Here is a 17359-nt window from a genome sequence, read left to right as displayed (position 1 = left end):
TTTTAAAGGGCACAAAGTTTAGTTATATTAGATGAACAAAACCTAGAGTTCTACTGTACATCATAGACATTATAGTTAACAACACTATTATTTAAAAATCACTAAAAGCTGGTGGCTCATGCCTGTCATCCTTGTTACCTGGGGGGCTGAGATTGGGAGGATTACAATTCTAAGCTAGCCTGGGCAAATAGTTCATGAAACCCCATCTCCAAAATAACCAGAGCAAAATGGACTGGAGGTGTGGTTCAAGTAGTAGAGCACCTGCTTTGCAAGTGTGAAGCCCAGAGTTTAAACCCCAGTTCCACCAAAAAAATAAAAATAAAATGACAATAAAAATTTGCCAAAAAAATAGAATAGAATAGATAGATACATAGATTAATAAATAACTAAAATAAAGCTAGTGAAAACTTTATTTTTAAGAGGAAACTTTTAGAAGAGATGGGTGTGTTTATGCATTGAACATAATAATGGTTTCACAGGTATTTACTTTCCTCAAAACTCATCAAATACATGCATTAAATTTGTATAGCGTCTTATATGCCATTCATACAACAATAAGGGTTTTTTTAATAACTATCATTTTTGAGCACTTATTATGTCAGGCCCTGCTCTGCAAGGTGAGATATAGATAGATAGATATATAGATGATAGAGATATAGATATAGATGATATAGATAACCTCCTTAATCATCCAATGTTCAAGCTCTATTAGTAAGAACAATTGGCTTGAGCTAACTCTGACAAATCTACTCCAATGCTCAGTGGAGAAACACAATATAACCCGTATACTACCCCATAAAGTCTGATGTAGGTCAGGAATCCTGGGAGATCTTGCCTGATCCTAGGCAGTGCTTCTCTGTGTCTTCTTCTCTACCCCTTCTCTGAGTCCTTTGCTTCTTGCTACATTGATAGAGTAGAGAGAGGGAATATGGAGTAGGCACACCATCTCCTGCTATCTTGGCTCAGAATTACCCCAATTACTTCTGCTCACATCCCATTGGCTAAAAGTCAACTTCACAGTCAACCTCCTTGCAAGCAAGTTAGGAAATGAAGAGTAATATTTAGACATCAGTAAACACTAAAAGTATCTGTCACAGCTCACCTTCTAGTTACCAACTGTCTACTTCCCTCCCTCCTTCCACCACTGAGCACACCTATCTGTCCCCAGAGAAAACAACCTTGAATTCCACCTAATCAATGCATTCATCTCCAAGTCCAAAGCAGGGACTTTTGGATTGTATGAATTTTTAATCATAAGTCGACTGTCCCTTGATCCAGCAACATATGAACTAAAATGAAAATTCTCTATGAACAAAACAGATCAGGCATATTTCTCTCAGTCTCTTTATCTGTCTCTCTGTCTCTGTCTCTCTCTGTCTCTCTTTGTCCCTCTCTCTAGTACATACACTATACAATTTGTGTAAAAGCAATAGCATAACTACAATAAAAAGGGAAACACAGCAGCCACCAATACCTTGGTTGACCAGGTGGATAGTAAAACCCTCAGGGATTGGAGGAGGGTTGTGGGTCTGTCATGGAATGGGGAGAGGAGTCCCTTGTTCTCTGCAGCCGCCAGTTCTTCCTTCTGAGATCCCCCCTTCCTCTCCATTCCATTCTCCTCCCTGTCCATCATAGAGGTGTGGGCGTTAGGCAGTCTGCCTCTATGCAGGCCTACAACTCAGCTCCTGCTAATGGAAGTTGTTTTCAGTCTTGAAACAAATTTTGAGTGCAGACTTATAAAATTGTTACAACTTTAACAAAATAGCTTTTTTTAGCCCCTCAAGAAATTGGTAGGTTCTTACAAATCATCAAATGTGTGTCCCCTATCCTTATTCCCTTTTGTTTATGTTTATAATTTAGCCATTTCTATCCTGGGTTCATCTCATTCTTGAAACACCTGGCTAAATGCAGTCAATAATAACCAATACAGCTACTGTTTTTATCCCATCCTTTCCCCTTAAACTTCAAGGTACTTAGCATATGTTATCATAATTGTCAGGCTCACAAAATATTTGCAGCAGCAAACTTCATCTCTCCAAGTCTCTAGGATTAGTTCCTTTGCCATTCTTCTGTTGACTATGAGACTAATGCCACCAAGTTAACAGGGCAGCATACATATCCATGACCAATTTCAGTATTAGTCAGGAAAAGTCATGCTAGCTGCTGTGACAAACATCCCTCAATCTTAGTGACTCATAAGTAAGTCTTATGTTTATGTTTATTTCTATGTTTATTTCTATACAAGCTATGACATATTAGGGACATGGGTACATCCCTACTGGGAACACATATGAAAACCAAAATTGTCAAAAACTGGTAATTGTTCCTTACATAGCCAATAAATTCATTTATTTACTAGTTATTGAGCAAGACCTATTTTAATATATACCATAAAATCTTTTTAAAATCAGTGTTTTCAGTGAATCACCCTTTAAAGGCTAGTGATAATTTGAGTTCACAAATGTTCGTGTGTGTGTGTGTGTGTGTGTGTGTGTGTGTGTGTGTGTGTGTGGTGTATAGAGAAGGAATAGAAATAGCAAAATTTTTAACACATTTGCAGACTAAAATGTCAGAAGATTTATTCAACTACATGGAATTTGCAAAATAAGTGTCTTTCCTAGCATTTATGATTCACATACGGAATGAAGCTTAAATCAGACCAATGAAAATAACATCATTTTAAGTATTTTCCCATTTTATGAAAACTTCATGTACAATTATTTGAAGGTTTTGAACAGATAAATTAAGGACAAGTTGCATACTAATAATTCTGGTGTAGGCAAAATCCCTGTAATACCCCTGTTTCCTAAGTTGAGGCATAGACTAAAGTGGTTTTATTTCATGCAGGGAAATGATGCCATTTGGTCTTTAGGTATCACTTTAAAAGGGAAAAGCAACTCGAACGTAATGGACACAAGATAGAATGAGAGCTGTTTGCATACCTGAGACCTTTGCTTTTCACTTGCCTCAGTCTGGACTTTGCAGAAAAAAATTGCCCACTCCTCCTCATTCCTAACGAGTGTATATATTAAGCTCTTTGAAATGTGAGTATTATGGGAAGGATCGCAGTTGCTTTAAATTATAGAAGTTGGCAAGTGCCTGGGAGAAGGAGTGGGAGGTTGTTTAAACTGAGAAGGACAGTTGCAAAACTTCGTACAACAGCATGAACTCCAAGCTTCAAACGCATTCGCATGTTCAGACGAGCATTTTATTTTTCATAAGGTTATTTTTTGCATTGTTTTGGAGCAGCTCTGAATAATAAACATATTTCTGCTTTATTTTTTTTAATGATTTCTGAATTCATGGGAGAACCAAAGCAAGAAAGCTTCAGGTTTGGGGAAAAAGTTTGAACCCTGCAATGCCCAGAAAAGGTAAGCTACTATTTTCATTATAGATTTTTCTCTTTTTTCATCCTGTTTGGACTACATCAAAATATTTACTGGAAGAGCTTAAGACAGCTACTTGTAAAGATATGGGGGAACTTGTGGAAAGAATGTCAACAAATGATAAATCAGAGGTTGGAAAACCTCAGCAGCAGTACTTTCTCCTAACTTTCTATTCTGCTTGGCGCATGAGTCTCCGTAAAATATCTCCGACTATACTAAAAATGCCACTTGTAGAAAATGTGGGGCTTTTAAAATCCCCCATCTGATGAACCCCACCTTCACTGGTGTGGTGATGGGCTAATTTATTGCATTTTTCCTTTCCTGTTACGTGAAATTCATGTCCTGGAGCCATGATTCTTCTAACTCAGAAAACTTTCCCGTAGGTTTTTATATCCTTCCTAAATTTCCTTTAATCATGCTTACTATGACTTAATAAATGTGTTTTATAGAGAACATTTTTAAAGTTAAATAAATCATTTGACTTTTCTTGTAATGAACATGGAAGGATGTTACAAATATCATACATTCTTGAAGGGAAAAAAAAGTTGAAATCAATATTCGTTAATTCAAGTCACCATCTGTTGACAATTGTTGTTATCTAAGTAGGGTGACTTTGACCTCTCAATTGTGCCTTATAAACAGGTAGGGAGCAGAAGTCTAAGTTATTTCCTTGGTTTGGGGCATATGAGAAATATCTTGTGGTTTGTGGTGGAGGGGCACGTAAAAGTGGAGAACTTTGTATAAATTTCCCTAAGAAACTCTGTTATCAGTGTTCCCATCTTTGCAAGGCACAATTCCAGGTGCAAAAAACCAGCTATCCACTGAGATCTACAAATTCTTCTGGCAGACTAAGATTTTTAACAGAACCCCATGTTCATTCCTACACGTGCACATATGTGCTCACAGGCAGAGGTTAAAAAAACTGTGGGGTTGACTGAGCTTGAGTGGTTTGGGATGTGTAGGTGACCTCAGTCTGCAAAACCCATTCACAGTTAAGCCTGTTAGGCCTGGGGGGGGGGGGGCGGGAAGTACTGCCCAGTGATGCTGCTCTTAGGTCTGGAAAGACTCTAGTTACTTGTACCAGCCGTCACTCTGTTTCTGGGATATTTTTTCCCCTCTGTGTCAAATTTTAGTTACATAAGGGGAATTACAGTGGCTTTCCCTGCTTTGTGATCTCAGTGATTAAGGTCAGAGGAAGGACTTTATTATAAAAAAGTCAGAAGGCAGCTCGATCAGCTCATTGCAAGGTAGTCAAGAGATACCATTTGTTAGTTGCCTCCCTCCATCCATAACTGTTAATGAGGTGACCCAGACAGCCAATTCACTGTCCTCTCCTTTCTGAATTTTCCTGCATCCTTTTCTCCCTCCACACTATCCACAGTGATCCACATAACTTTAGGAGAGAGAACAGTGTATTGGACAAGCAAGACTATTAACCATATCCTCCTTCTGAGTCCTTCCAATCCCCCACCCCCAGGCCAGTTGGTTAAACCCCCACCCTATCTGGAGGGGGTCTCTGGGCCCCACCCATGACCTCATCACAGGCAGCCAGAGAGCCTGATGGCCAGCAGTTGCCTGGTGTCTGAGAGCACCCTGGGGATGGGTGGGGCCTAGAAATGCGCCTGTGACATGACGTCGTCCCATCCATCGCGGGTTCCCATGGAGGCTGGCGGCATCTCTGGAAGCCAAACCCGCCAGACACCGCCCCTGAGCGCAAGAAGGCCCTGATGAAGACAAAAACAAAAGACGATTAGGGTTGCTAACAAAGCCCCAAGCCAACTGACTCATCGGAGGCGCAGCCACTAGGTCTTTGTAATGAAACCTGGACAGTGCTCTGGAAAGGACAGAACAGAGTTGTCCCAAAAAGGGTGCTGATGAGAGAAGCCCAGTGTGACCTAATTGTCCTTCCTTGACTCTGGGAGGCTGGAAGAAAGATTCAGCTTCTGCTAGGGACAAAGTAGGCAAGTGTTAAGAACTGAAATGCCAAAGAGGCGGTGGCCATCTGTCCAACTGGCTATGAGTGTAAACCAGGCTTAGTCCAGGTCCTGGGCTACAGCACAGGCCCCAAGTCAGTGGAGTGCATCTGGTGAGTCAAGTTCAGGGGTCATTGACAGGGGCTAGGAAAGAGTCACCACTGTCTAATCAGTAAGTCTTCATCTAAGGTCCACTCTGTGCCAGACACTTTAGCAAGGCTCTTTGAACAGGGTTCTTGACAAAGATAGACCAACGGCAGCAGTGCAAAGAACACCAAGAAGTACTTTGAAAATCAGCCTACTGAAATTAAAGAAAGCATCCCATAGAGTTGCATTTGAATAGACCTTGAAAGATGAGCCACCTACCATGAGAGAGCCAAGAGGGATGGGATGTACACAGGCAGAGGCAGGTATGAAAAGGAACAGAGGTGTAAAGATCATGACTATTTCCATAAACCAAGTAGCATGAGAGTTAGGTGACTCTGTTGCCCAAAGTGAGTTCCAAGGCACACGGGTTTCATGGGTGCTTAACAAAAGCATAATCCAAAGAATTTCCTGGTCAGGAGAATTTGGGGACGTGTAAAGTTGTGAACCTTGGTGGACCAGAGCTCTGTCTTCATAAATGTCTGCTTTCAAATCCCTCCACTCTTAACAGCTATGAGAAATTGGACTCATTTAAGCATTGTTTCATCAACATTAGCTAAGATAGCAAATATATCCATTTTAGAGGGGGTATTCTGAGTAATAAATTAGAGAATCCCTGTGAGAGTCTATTGCATCACCAAAGTGCCTGGCATGAGATCTTAATGGAGGCCAGCTATTATTAACTATTCAAAACTGGCTTTTTTGTTGCAGGATCTCTCATACATTTTTGACTGGTTAATGTGTCCTCTGACTCTCCATTAATAGGTCATTAGATTCTAATGTTTTCCAAATTCATTTGACTAGGAAACTATTTTCCCCCCAAGGAGTATCACACAGATCATAGATACATGCTAGAAAATAGTGAGAATGAGCTGTCCTGGTGAGTCAAGGCCAAATGTCTTTGAAGGACAGCAGACTTCCAAGGATTCAATTGAAATGTACCAATCTTCACTAGCCACTTTACAAATTATCTTCCATATTTGTAGGAAGCCCCCAAGTAGGGATTCACATATCTAACAAAATTACCTTTTTTAACACCATTTTCAACTTTTAGATGGAAAAGAAAGAGGACAGTAAAATAAAATTTTTGTCAGAAATTCAGCATTTGAAAAGTCAACCTTTGCCTACAGTTTGAGGATAGTGCAAAATTGAGATGCCTGAAGAAATCATGGTCTCACTTTCAAAGTGTTATCTACTGAATGAGGAACATAAAACATGCATTCCAATGTCCAAAATGCAAAATTAGATAATTATAAAACAAAAGGTAACAGAGGCTCAAAGAAGAGGAAACCCCAGTAATGAGGCAAATCAGAATTATCCTTCACCCTCTGACTTCTGCCATGTACAGGAAACCATCCTAAGTCCCTCACAATATGATTAGCCCATTTATAATTTACAGCCAGCCTGCCACGTGAGAGTAGATTTCCTCATTCCACAGCTGAGAGAAATGAGAAACTCAGTAACCTGCCTGAGTCTTTCAGAACCTAAGTGGTTAAATAAGATCTTGAAGTTAGGTCCATCCAATGCTGTGTATCCCTCATCAGGGAAGACCCCTCAAGAGAGATAGCCCTAAAGGATAAGGAAGGATTGGTGGGGGGAGCATTCCAGGCAGAGAGGAGAATTTTAGCAAATGCACAGGAGAAAGCAGGATAGGGAGTGGAAAGAGAGCTGTCCTGGCAGAACAAAGTGCAGGCTGAGATTGCAGAGAGAGATGAGCTAGGAACACTTGGTTGGAATCATTGAAAACTTTGAATGCCAAACCACAATGTTTGAATTTTGTTTCACGGAATAATCATTAAAGGTTTATAAACAAGAAAGTAACATGATATGAATAGTACTACAGGGGCAGAGACTAAACTTCCTGTTAGGAAGCCAAGTTTGCCCAGGTAAGAGGGTAGCAGCTGGGACTCATGTAGCAGTTAAGTGGAGGAAGGAAAAGCCAGGTGGGGTGGGGTACATGGTGGGGCATGCCTGTAATCCCAGCTACTCAGGAGGCAGAGACAGGAGGATTGAAAATTGAAAGCCCACCAAAATTAAGGAGACCCTATCTCAAAAACAAAATATAAGACAAAAGGGCCTGGGGACATGGCTCAAATGGTAGAGCACTTGCCTAGCAAGCATGAGGCCCTGGGTTCAATACCCAGTACAGCAAAAGGGGAAGAGGGGCACACTTGATCCAGTCTATGAGGCTGGTTCCTTCAAAAGAGCAATCCTGAAGCCTCACCAAGTCCCTACTCCAAGTGAGCCTCAGTTTCAATTCTGTAAAATCGGAGGGGGTGGAAAATGGGGAGAGTGGAAGGAGCCATTTGACCTTTGAAGGTGCTCCCAGCGTTCAAACTCTATGTAGATAACATCTGAAGCACTTTTATGGAAATCATTAACTATACAGTTCCCTACTGGCTCATCAAGTTCCAGAGAAACTCTTTCATATCAAGCAGGCAAATTTCCAAAACGACTTGAGGGTCTACAAAAGTTTTATGAGCTTACAGCTATAGCAATTACATAATAATGGCATTGGTATGCAACAACTGGGGGAGGGTGCATTTTAATATATCCCTTCAGGAGAAACTCTCGTTCATCTCCCTGGCTGGCTGCCTTTTGCAAAATTCAACCATCTCTTATGACCGGGCACTCCAGCTTGTACCATGTCAGAATTTCGTAGTGTTTTAAATGCCAGTAACCACATAGGTGTCTTCTGATCTCTTGCTGCTTCCACATTGATGAAATGCATTTAAGAGCAGGGGTTAATTAATCTTTAGGTTCTCCAGTGCCTGACAGTGCCTGTGGCAGGTCTGAACCTTAATTTGCAATCATAGGCTTCAAAAGATATCACATTCCTATACTTTGTTTAACTTAAATGGACTCTTGGGAGTCCATGCCAGCAGGAACTTTAGTTTCAGAAATGATCAGAGCCCCTACCTCCATGACCTCCAGCACCAGAGTCAGGAAAAGATCCTGTGCGGTTTGCTTTCTCATCAGTTACACCCACTCTTATGACTTGCCTGTTCCTTTAATGTTTGTGGATTCCGCTTTCAAACACTGGCTAGGGACTGAGAGGCACTAAGAAGAACCTGATAGGAAACATTAGCAGGCAGCCCTGTCCTCTGGGGTTTGGCTGGGCATAAGCAAGTCTACTTCTCACAGGTGCTCCAATCCCAGTCTTTCCAAGTCTTAGAAAATCTCCCATCAAAAAATTCCTTTGTTTCCCCCTTGCCAACATATACTTTGGAGCTGGAAATCTCTGAAAAGAAAGTATGAAATATTATTTTCAAGAAACTTCTTCCTGCTCTGCAAAACTATTGAAAGAAGGAAATACAAAGGGCCAGGCAACATTCATGAAATGATTACTGGGCAGTGGAGAACAATGTGTAAATTAACATTTTAGAAAGTGATTGAATACTAGATACTCAATGATTATCAACTTCCTCTAAGTTACCCAGTTTGGCACCAGAGGTGGTGTTTCTTATAATCAGATTAATAAAGTCTTTGCATTAAGTACCTCCTATATCCCTGTGTTGCGTGTCTCCACTTTTAGACAAGGAGAGGCAAGTAGCTTAACTAAAGACCATCAAATAGTAAGAGATGAACCGGTTATTTAAATTCATGTTCTGCCAGATTCCAAAACCCACACCTTTTCCATGCTGTCACCCAGAATCCCAAGGAGTCCTTATTTTCTGTTAACCAATTCACAGCTCTGCTCCTAATTTTTCAGTTATTGTTTCCCAACAAAATTTATTTTACATGGAGTTTTTGTACCATAAACATAATGCAATTCTGCTGGATAAAATAATAAGCCCAAAGAATAGTTCATTACTGTCTCATAGCTCATCTGCATGGTCAGGAGAGTCAATTCTATGTGAGAGAGGACAGTCAGGAAAAACATTTTGTTCAAGGCCACAGATATAGAAGAGAGTTCAATCACCAATCCATGTTTGCCTGTCTTCTGCCTCTAAGTCAAGAGAAGGAAGTTATCATAACAGATGAAATGCTAATTATAAAGTAGTATCAAATATTTTCAGTTTTAGGCCTTCATGTTGTACCAATAATGTAAAACCAAATCTAGTACAGTTGCCATAAAACGCTTGCTAACAGATGTTCTCAGACAAGATTTGAGAGCTATCATTAAAACATTGTAAGGCTTACCAATGGCTAACATTCCCCAAACTGCTTATTCTTTTTTATTGGCAAGTAATGTTTTTCAGATTCTCTTTTGCAACATTATTTATTTATAAAAGACTTTTTTAGTTTTCTTTTTTTGGTAGTACTAGTGTTTGAACTCAGGACCTTGTACTTGCTAGGCAGGCATTCTACCATTTAAGCCACACCCCCAAGCCTATAAAAGACTTTATAAAGTAATTGTATCCCATTCCACTGTAAAACCAAATTTGACACCAATGGAATATTACTTAAGGGATTCTTTGAATGTATCAGTATCATCAGCCCATTTATTATAGTGTCTCTATCAACTTCCAGGGTCACTAGCATTTTCTTATTTTTCTTCACAATAAAATTCATATTTCATGGTATGATTTGAATGTGTCTCCAAAAAGCAAGTGTTGGAAACTTAATACCCAATGCAACAGTGTTGAGAGTTGGAGCCTAATGGGCTGCATCCACCTTCATGAATGGAATCATGCCCACTGTCACAGGATTGATGATGTGAGTTCTCTTCCATAAGCACCGCCTTGCCCTTGTGTCCTGACGTGATACATTACGAAGACCTTTGCCTGATGTGGGACTCTCAGTCTGAGACTTCTCCACTTCCACAATTGTAACAAATAAATCTCTGTTCTGTGTAAATGACTTGATCTAATACAACGGACCAAGGCAGGATGCAGGATGCCTTTGAACACATGTCTTTTGAGTGTTCTCGTCTATCTTCATCCCTTCCACTCTGTTCCATATACCACAAACTCAGTTTCTGGGGCAGTCAGAACTTGACATAGAGTTAAAGAATCAGAGTCCATTCCTTTGCCTTTTGTGAATTATGTTAAATCATATAACTCTCAACCATTTTATTACCTACCAAAAATTGCAACTTTATGTGATTCCTATGTAATCTGGAAGTATAAAAATAAACTCTTGTTTCCTGAAGACAATTTATGTGCCAGGCTCTTACATATAGCAAAAGTGGTTTGCACTCCATTTGTCCCTGATACTGAGCTGGAATTGTATCCAAATAGACTTTTAAAATTTATTCAAACTATAAGGCTAGGAGCGTGGCTCCGTGATAGAGCACCTGCTTAGCAAGCACCAGTCTGTAAGTTCAAACCCCAGTAAATAAATAAATAAAATGTGTGCAAGCTGTAGATCTCACCTTCAGTTCTAATGCCAACAGCAACAAAACATTATTACTTAATAAGGCCACCCTTCCCTTGAAAAATACCAAGGGTCACCAGAAAGTTCTTTATTAGGCTGGAATCTGGTCCTTGTTAATATCTCATGATTGGTCCTTGCTCTGCTTTTAGATGTGGTACAAAAAAAGTCATCTTTCCTCTGGTGTTATAAATACTCGTCTGTCTCCCTCAACTCTCCCAGGATGCCTCATCACTCACAAGGATGACTTTCCCGATGCTCTGTGGTTCAGCACCTGGGATGAGCATGCCCCTCTTGAAGTAGCTGTCCAGACTGGATCACCAGATCCCCAGTGACTTTCAAGTCTCAAACCACCTCCATCTTGATGTCTTGGGATGCAAAATGGCTACCTAGGGCCCTGTATTGGAGTTAACAAGAGAGTATAGAGATCAACGGAAAATAAGATCTTTCCCAATAGCTATTCCTAACTACTACTTTGCATATTGTCTGACAGCCCAATGTACCAGGGAATAGTTTCTTTCTCTCTCTCTCTCTGATTTATATACCATGTTTTTATTAATGCTAAAATTTCATCAGCTTTGCCAGTAAACACATCTCACAAAAAGATCAACTAAAATGTTGAGATTATTCTTGAACTCAGGTACAGCAAAACTTGTTTTCATCCATGGTATGGTTTTGTTTTTCTTTTGTTCACTTGTTTTTCTTGACTAAAAAACATTGAAGAATCTGGAACTATGATCTTTTTGCATGACAGCTTCAACTCTAACTTTTCCTGGCTGTGTGATGATAGGCAAGTTATTTGAATTCTCTGAGCCTCTGTTTGCTCATCCTTGAAAATGTGAATAATATATACCTACTCTACTAGACTCACAGGATGTGTTAAGTGAGATGCTATATTAAAAAATATGTGTAGGCTAGAAGGTGAAATACAAATGCTAGCTATGGCTACAAGCCTAATCCTTTTGGCTAGCTAGCTAGTCTTCCCCTTAGCCTCTTTGTTAGGGTTTCTCCTCTCTGGACAAATTGACAACTCATTTGAGATTAAAAACAAAAACATAAGCAAGGGAAATGCAAACACACTAGGGACACAGTGAATAGACTTGCATGTCAGTGAACATGTCAAGGAAGAGAATTTTAACCAAGCTGAAAGTATTTCCATGGTGTGTCAAAGCAGAGTGATAAGCAAAATCCAGACTGGCTCTCCCTGACTTGCTTTGATTACAATCATGTCCCCTTATCTTTGGTTACACTTTACACAGTTTTACTGCAGTCCAACCATGTTCTTCAGTCATCCACGGTCCAAAAATACTAAATAGAAAATTCCAGAAATTAATTATTTGTAAGTTTTAAATGATGTACCATTTGAAGTAATGTAATGAAATCTCATACTATACTTCTTTGTTCTGTCTGGGGCCTGAAATATCCCTTTGTCCAGTGAATCTACACTGTATATGCTGCCTATTAGTCAACTAGTTCTTTCAATCATCAGATTGACTATTGTGGTATCACAGTGAAACCCTTATTCTACTTAATAATGCTCCCAAAGTACAAACTTTCATTACAGTACATTACTATATACAGTTTCTTATTATTAGTGTCACTGATCTCTTACTATGCCTAAAAATTAAAATATATCAAAGGTATGTAGTATAGGAAAAAGCATTATATACATACATATATAAAATGCAATCTGAAGTTTGGGGCATCCACTGGAGGTCTTAAGATGTATCCCCTATAAATAAGGGGAGACTGCTCTATCCAAGGGCTTGAATATTTGGTTTGGGATGATTTGTGCTGACATTTGCTCATACAATTCACCAATGCTTCCCTAATGCTTGTCCAACAAAGAAAACATAACCACTTTTTAGGGATAACATTGTCAGTAATACATTAGCAGAGCACTAGGCAGCACACTAAGTCAGGAGCTAATCTACAGGACAAAGCAGAAAATGCATGAGTGAATAAGTGTGGGTGAGACCTGAGAGATTTATAGCATCACAGGTTCAACCTGAGGTGGGCAGTCTCCACCTGCTCCAGTGGATGGCATCCATGGAAAAATGTGGCCTAGCATTGCCAGAAGTTCATTATTTTCCAAGAAAACCCTTATATGTGGATGTTTACATAAAATGTTCCTATTTTTAAAATATTTGCTCTGTATTTGACCTATAGAAGTGGAATTTTCATGGGGTTGAACTCACTATAATCTAAAGACATTTTAAAAATCCCATTTTCTTGCTGTGTGAGAAATCCCAAGAGCCTTTGACATTCGACAAATACGTCCTGAAGAAACATGCATTCACATAGGTGTTACCCTAGCAGGGACAGTAGATTCAGAGCATACTCACTCCACAGGCATACAGCAGAAGATTAGCACTCATTTTATCCCCCCAGTCCCACAGTATTCTGTCCCTATTTTACAAATGGGGTCCAGAGCCTCACTGTTAGTTAAAAGGGACACATAAATAAATGAACATATAATCTGCAGAGCAAAAGAGCCAGTATTCTTATGTCTTTTGCCAACAGGACTGGAAGAACAAATGTAAAATATCTTGCTGTCCATTTTCTCCAAGGTGGACAATGGGATGAACAATGATTTCCCTGTTCTCTCTTGATAATTTCAATCTCCATATCCTTCTATCCCTCCCTAAAGAACTGGCCTCTCCTGTGCCAGTCCTCCTCTCACTCAGCCCACTTCATTCAGCCCATTGCTGTCTTTCTATCCCATTCTTTGTGCCATGTGTTTTTCTTTGTTTCTGCACCATCTCTCTGTTCTCACTTTCCATCACAAGTTCTATTTCTCTCTTCCTCTGCTGTTCCCACATCTCTCTCTCCTTCCCGGAATCACCTTCTCCAAAGTCCTTTCTCCTCTCATTTCTTTCATGCCTTCTTCTCCAGCCTCCCTGCACTCATCTAAATTATATTTCTTTGTTTTCATTTACACTTTATCACCTGTGGCTTCTCTGCCCCCAGGTAACTAAAGTGTCTAGCACAGCACCTGTTCCATGGCATAAACTCCGCAAACACCAGTTGGCCCCTTCTACACATGATTTCAGGCAAATTGAAAGAAATATGCAAAATAAAGCAGACACAGAAAGATCAAAGCCATGAAGAGAAGGAGAAACAAAATATGTGAACCACAAGAAGGATTCTGGTTACTATGATTGAGCATGAAATTTCACTTCCTGGCAGCAAAACCCCAGTCTTTTCAGACTTAAAATGACCCTGTATTCTCAGTGTGTACAGGGTGGAGAGAAAATGAATTTCCTTTCTTTTACCCTGACCTGGATTCTGCCTTAGAACATGACTCAGTTTTATTTTCAGAAATATACTAATCTCTCACTGCAAATCCAGTGCTGTATTGTGTTAGAACCTCACTCCGATCCTGTTTAGAATGATGTTTTGTGTAGTCAACAATGCAAGCCTTAAATGACAGCGATTTATAGCTGAAGCTGTTGCTATGGTGTTGCTAAGAGAAATCTGTAATTCTTAGTTAATCAGAAAGCTTACTAAATGCAGGTTTGAGCTGATGTTGGGTGATTTATGGAAGAAAAGCATCAGATAAAGAAAGAAAACGTTCTTCAGAATTCTTTTCCATTTTTCCCTAAAAACACTTGTTTACTTCATCCTTCCTTAACCCATTTTCTTCATCTTCTCTCTGAGACTAATTGTAAATTTTGAATATCTCCCTTCAGTAGGACTTGGGAGGTAATTTTCTAAAATTTAGTGTTAATTCCTTAGTAATTAATCCAAAAAGGCAGGAAAGCACAGGATGGCTGTGGGTACATGATATCATGGAGAAACCCTCACTCTGTCATTTTCTGGCTCGTGCCATTAGCCAATTACCATCTCTTTGTTGTAAAAATAATAAAGATGAGTGTCCATCTTGTTAGAATTTCTGTGAGGATTAAATTAAATAATATGATCCTTTATAAATCATAGTTAATTTAAAATTCCTTTTTCTGCTATGGGAATGGACAGAAACTAATATATAAGGTGTTGATTGACTCATAGAGCATTAGATTTTCTTTTCTCTCTTCCTCCCCTCCTTCCTTCCTCCCTTCTTCTTCCCTTTTCTCTCCATCCAGTGTGAACATGAATTCAATAAACTTTCTAATTAAACAAAAATTGCAGATTTTTTTGAACAAGACCATGGTAGCAACTCCAAATATAAATTGCCCTAATTATAAGATTTTCATCCTTGACTATGAAAAACATTTTGAGCAAACCTTTTTAGTGAGATCTAAAAGAGATTCAGAAGTGCTGGACATGGGGGAGAAACAGACCTTGGCAACATCACATAAATGAAGGAGGGCAAGTGTTTCTGCTGTACTTCTCAATCCTGGTTGCACATTAAAGATCAATGAGGAAGCCTGGAAAAACCTGCAAGCCCAAGCTGCACCCAAGACCATTACATCAGAGGCTCTTGGGTGGCACCAGGCAGATATAATTTTTTAAAGCTCCCCAGGTGATGCTAATGGGCAGCCAAAGTGGAGAATCACTGTTCTAGGGTCATAGCCAATGGTATAGAAAGCTCCAGAGGTCCTACACATGATGAGGATATGGATCACTTTCTAGACTCTATAGGGCCCTTTCAGGAAATTTGAAAAAATAGAAGTCAGGCTATGAAAAGGAAGAGGTTATAGCTAGGAAAGAGCTATAGCAAGTGTGGCTTAATCCCTCAATAAATGTGGTGGGAACCAGAAGAAGGTAAGACAGCTCAAGGAGTTAACAAAAATAATGATTTAATTTTAGAATACAATTTACCCTTAGAATATGAGAGACCTAAGCATATGTGGGCCAAAACTAACTTAACCACACCTGCTAAGTTGGCAATTTAAATTAGCCACTTAGTCGGAAAATCCAGTAGATTCATCAGACGATCTTGACCAAATGTCTGCCCTTTGCACCTTATCACATATTCCATTTATTAAATTTCCTGCCGTGCCAAAATTGTCACTTGATTATCCTCATGAAAATCTTGTGAAGTGGCTACCTCCCATTTTACAGTCAAGGAAAATTTTCAGATGAGTAAATGAGATTCAGAGAGGTACAGGAGTTAACCCAAAGTCAGTAAGTGGCAAAACTAAGACTCAGTCTTGGGTCCGTATGAACCCAAGGCCCATGCTCTTTTTACCCTGCCACTTTGCATATAAAGCACACATTCAATCCTCAGAGAGCTGTGTGCCTCCATTTTCAAAACCTGCAAAATAACAAAACTATGCCCTGAAAGATATGCCCAGCTCCTGTGCCTCCAAACAAAATGAGGGAAAGTGAAAATTTATCCGAGGCTGCTGCTACGCTTTGTATTGCAGAAGGATTTGATTAAATACCAAATCATTTCAGAGAGAGGCAGGAGGGTGAAAGATCTTTACCATCACTGACATAGAAGCCCAGGAAAGTGGTGGAGGAGCAACCAGAATTGGGACTGACCATAACTGATGCTAATCAGAAAATACAGTGTCTGGAGCTCTGGGAAGTGGAGATTTGGATAGGAATGACCACTCACTCCACCACTCATCTCTACCATCTGCCCACTCCTTCCTCCTTCCCTTGCTGACTTCTGTCTGCCAAATCATCCCACTTGTGCCAGCTCATTTGGCCATCTTCTCTAGTAGAAACCGAATCTCTACATCCCTGATTGCCCGAAAACTGATTATTGCCCACTTGTAAGCAATATTTTCCTCCTAATATATCCAGGTGTATATGACCCAGAAGACAGCTTTGATTTCTGGAATATTAACTTAGAAGAGATTAAAATCTAATAAAAATATATTAGCTCCAAATTGCTGCATAGTCTGTGTCAGTGACATAATTTGCACTTGGTCTGCAGACTGTACACATTAGTATTCCTTTGCAATGAGAGATAAGAATGAGCAAAATCTCACTTCTTTTTCCAATGAAAAACCTCAAATTCTGGAAATTGCTGGTGCATATCTCCTTGAATGAGCTGACCACATTTTATGTTATCTTAAAAAAATATTTTAATACTATATTTTTTGACTAGTTTATAAATTCATTCTAGGACAAAGTTAGATTATTTGAGAATAAGGTTGGGTAAGACCATAACAGAGACTGTCCAAACTAAAGTTTGGATAGGAAAATTGCCAAAATGTCTATAAAAGGGAGGATCAGTTCATATTTTCAGGTTTTCTTCAAAAGTTCTTCTAACAAAAATATGAGAGAAGCCATGTAATTCAAACATTTCAAATAGAGCTCATGTCTCAGACCAAACTGGCCCAGGGAGCTTCTGGTGATTTAGCCGAGGCCTCTGTTCATGATGTCCCTGATTACAGAAGTCATTGGAAGAAAGGAGAACTGAGCACTTTTCTTAGAGAGCTTGATGTCATTGGAAGAAAGGAGAACTGAGCACTTTTCTTAGAGAGCTTGTGTGTCTGACTTGTGCCCTCAGTCCTAACGAGATTCAGACAACCATTATCTTATGTGGTCCTCCCAATGACTCACTTGGGTTGGTATCATTCCTCTTTTACCAAGAAAGTGAAAGAGGCTGAGGAAGATGAAACAACAGTACAAGATGGTCAG

The 17359-nt window shown here is 39.6% G+C and overlaps 1 protein-coding gene across 2 annotated transcripts in view; it reads left to right on the top strand.

Moving 5' to 3' along the window:
* The first annotated feature begins 2944 nt into the window (after positions 1–2944).
* Positions 2945–17359, top strand: part of C1qtnf7 (C1q and TNF related 7) — a 112698-nt gene continuing 98283 nt past the window's right edge. Inside the window, exon 1 of one of the 2 annotated variants that reach the window (XM_020171651.2) lies at positions 2945–3371. Coding sequence is in view for 1 of the 2 variants with exons in the window: in XM_020171650.2 (XP_020027239.1) it covers positions 3359–3371 (13 nt within the window). In the remaining variant the exon portion in view is untranslated. The remainder of the gene's footprint in view (positions 3372–17359) is intronic. The other variant, XM_020171650.2, reaches the window with a different exon arrangement.

The sequence above is a fragment of the Castor canadensis genome, chromosome 9 (genome assembly GCF_047511655.1).
Source record: "Castor canadensis chromosome 9, mCasCan1.hap1v2, whole genome shotgun sequence".
Classification (NCBI taxonomy): domain Eukaryota; kingdom Metazoa; phylum Chordata; class Mammalia; order Rodentia; family Castoridae; genus Castor; species Castor canadensis.
The sequence above is the reverse complement of the archived record's forward strand: the minus strand, read 5'-3'. Positions and strand labels throughout refer to the sequence as shown.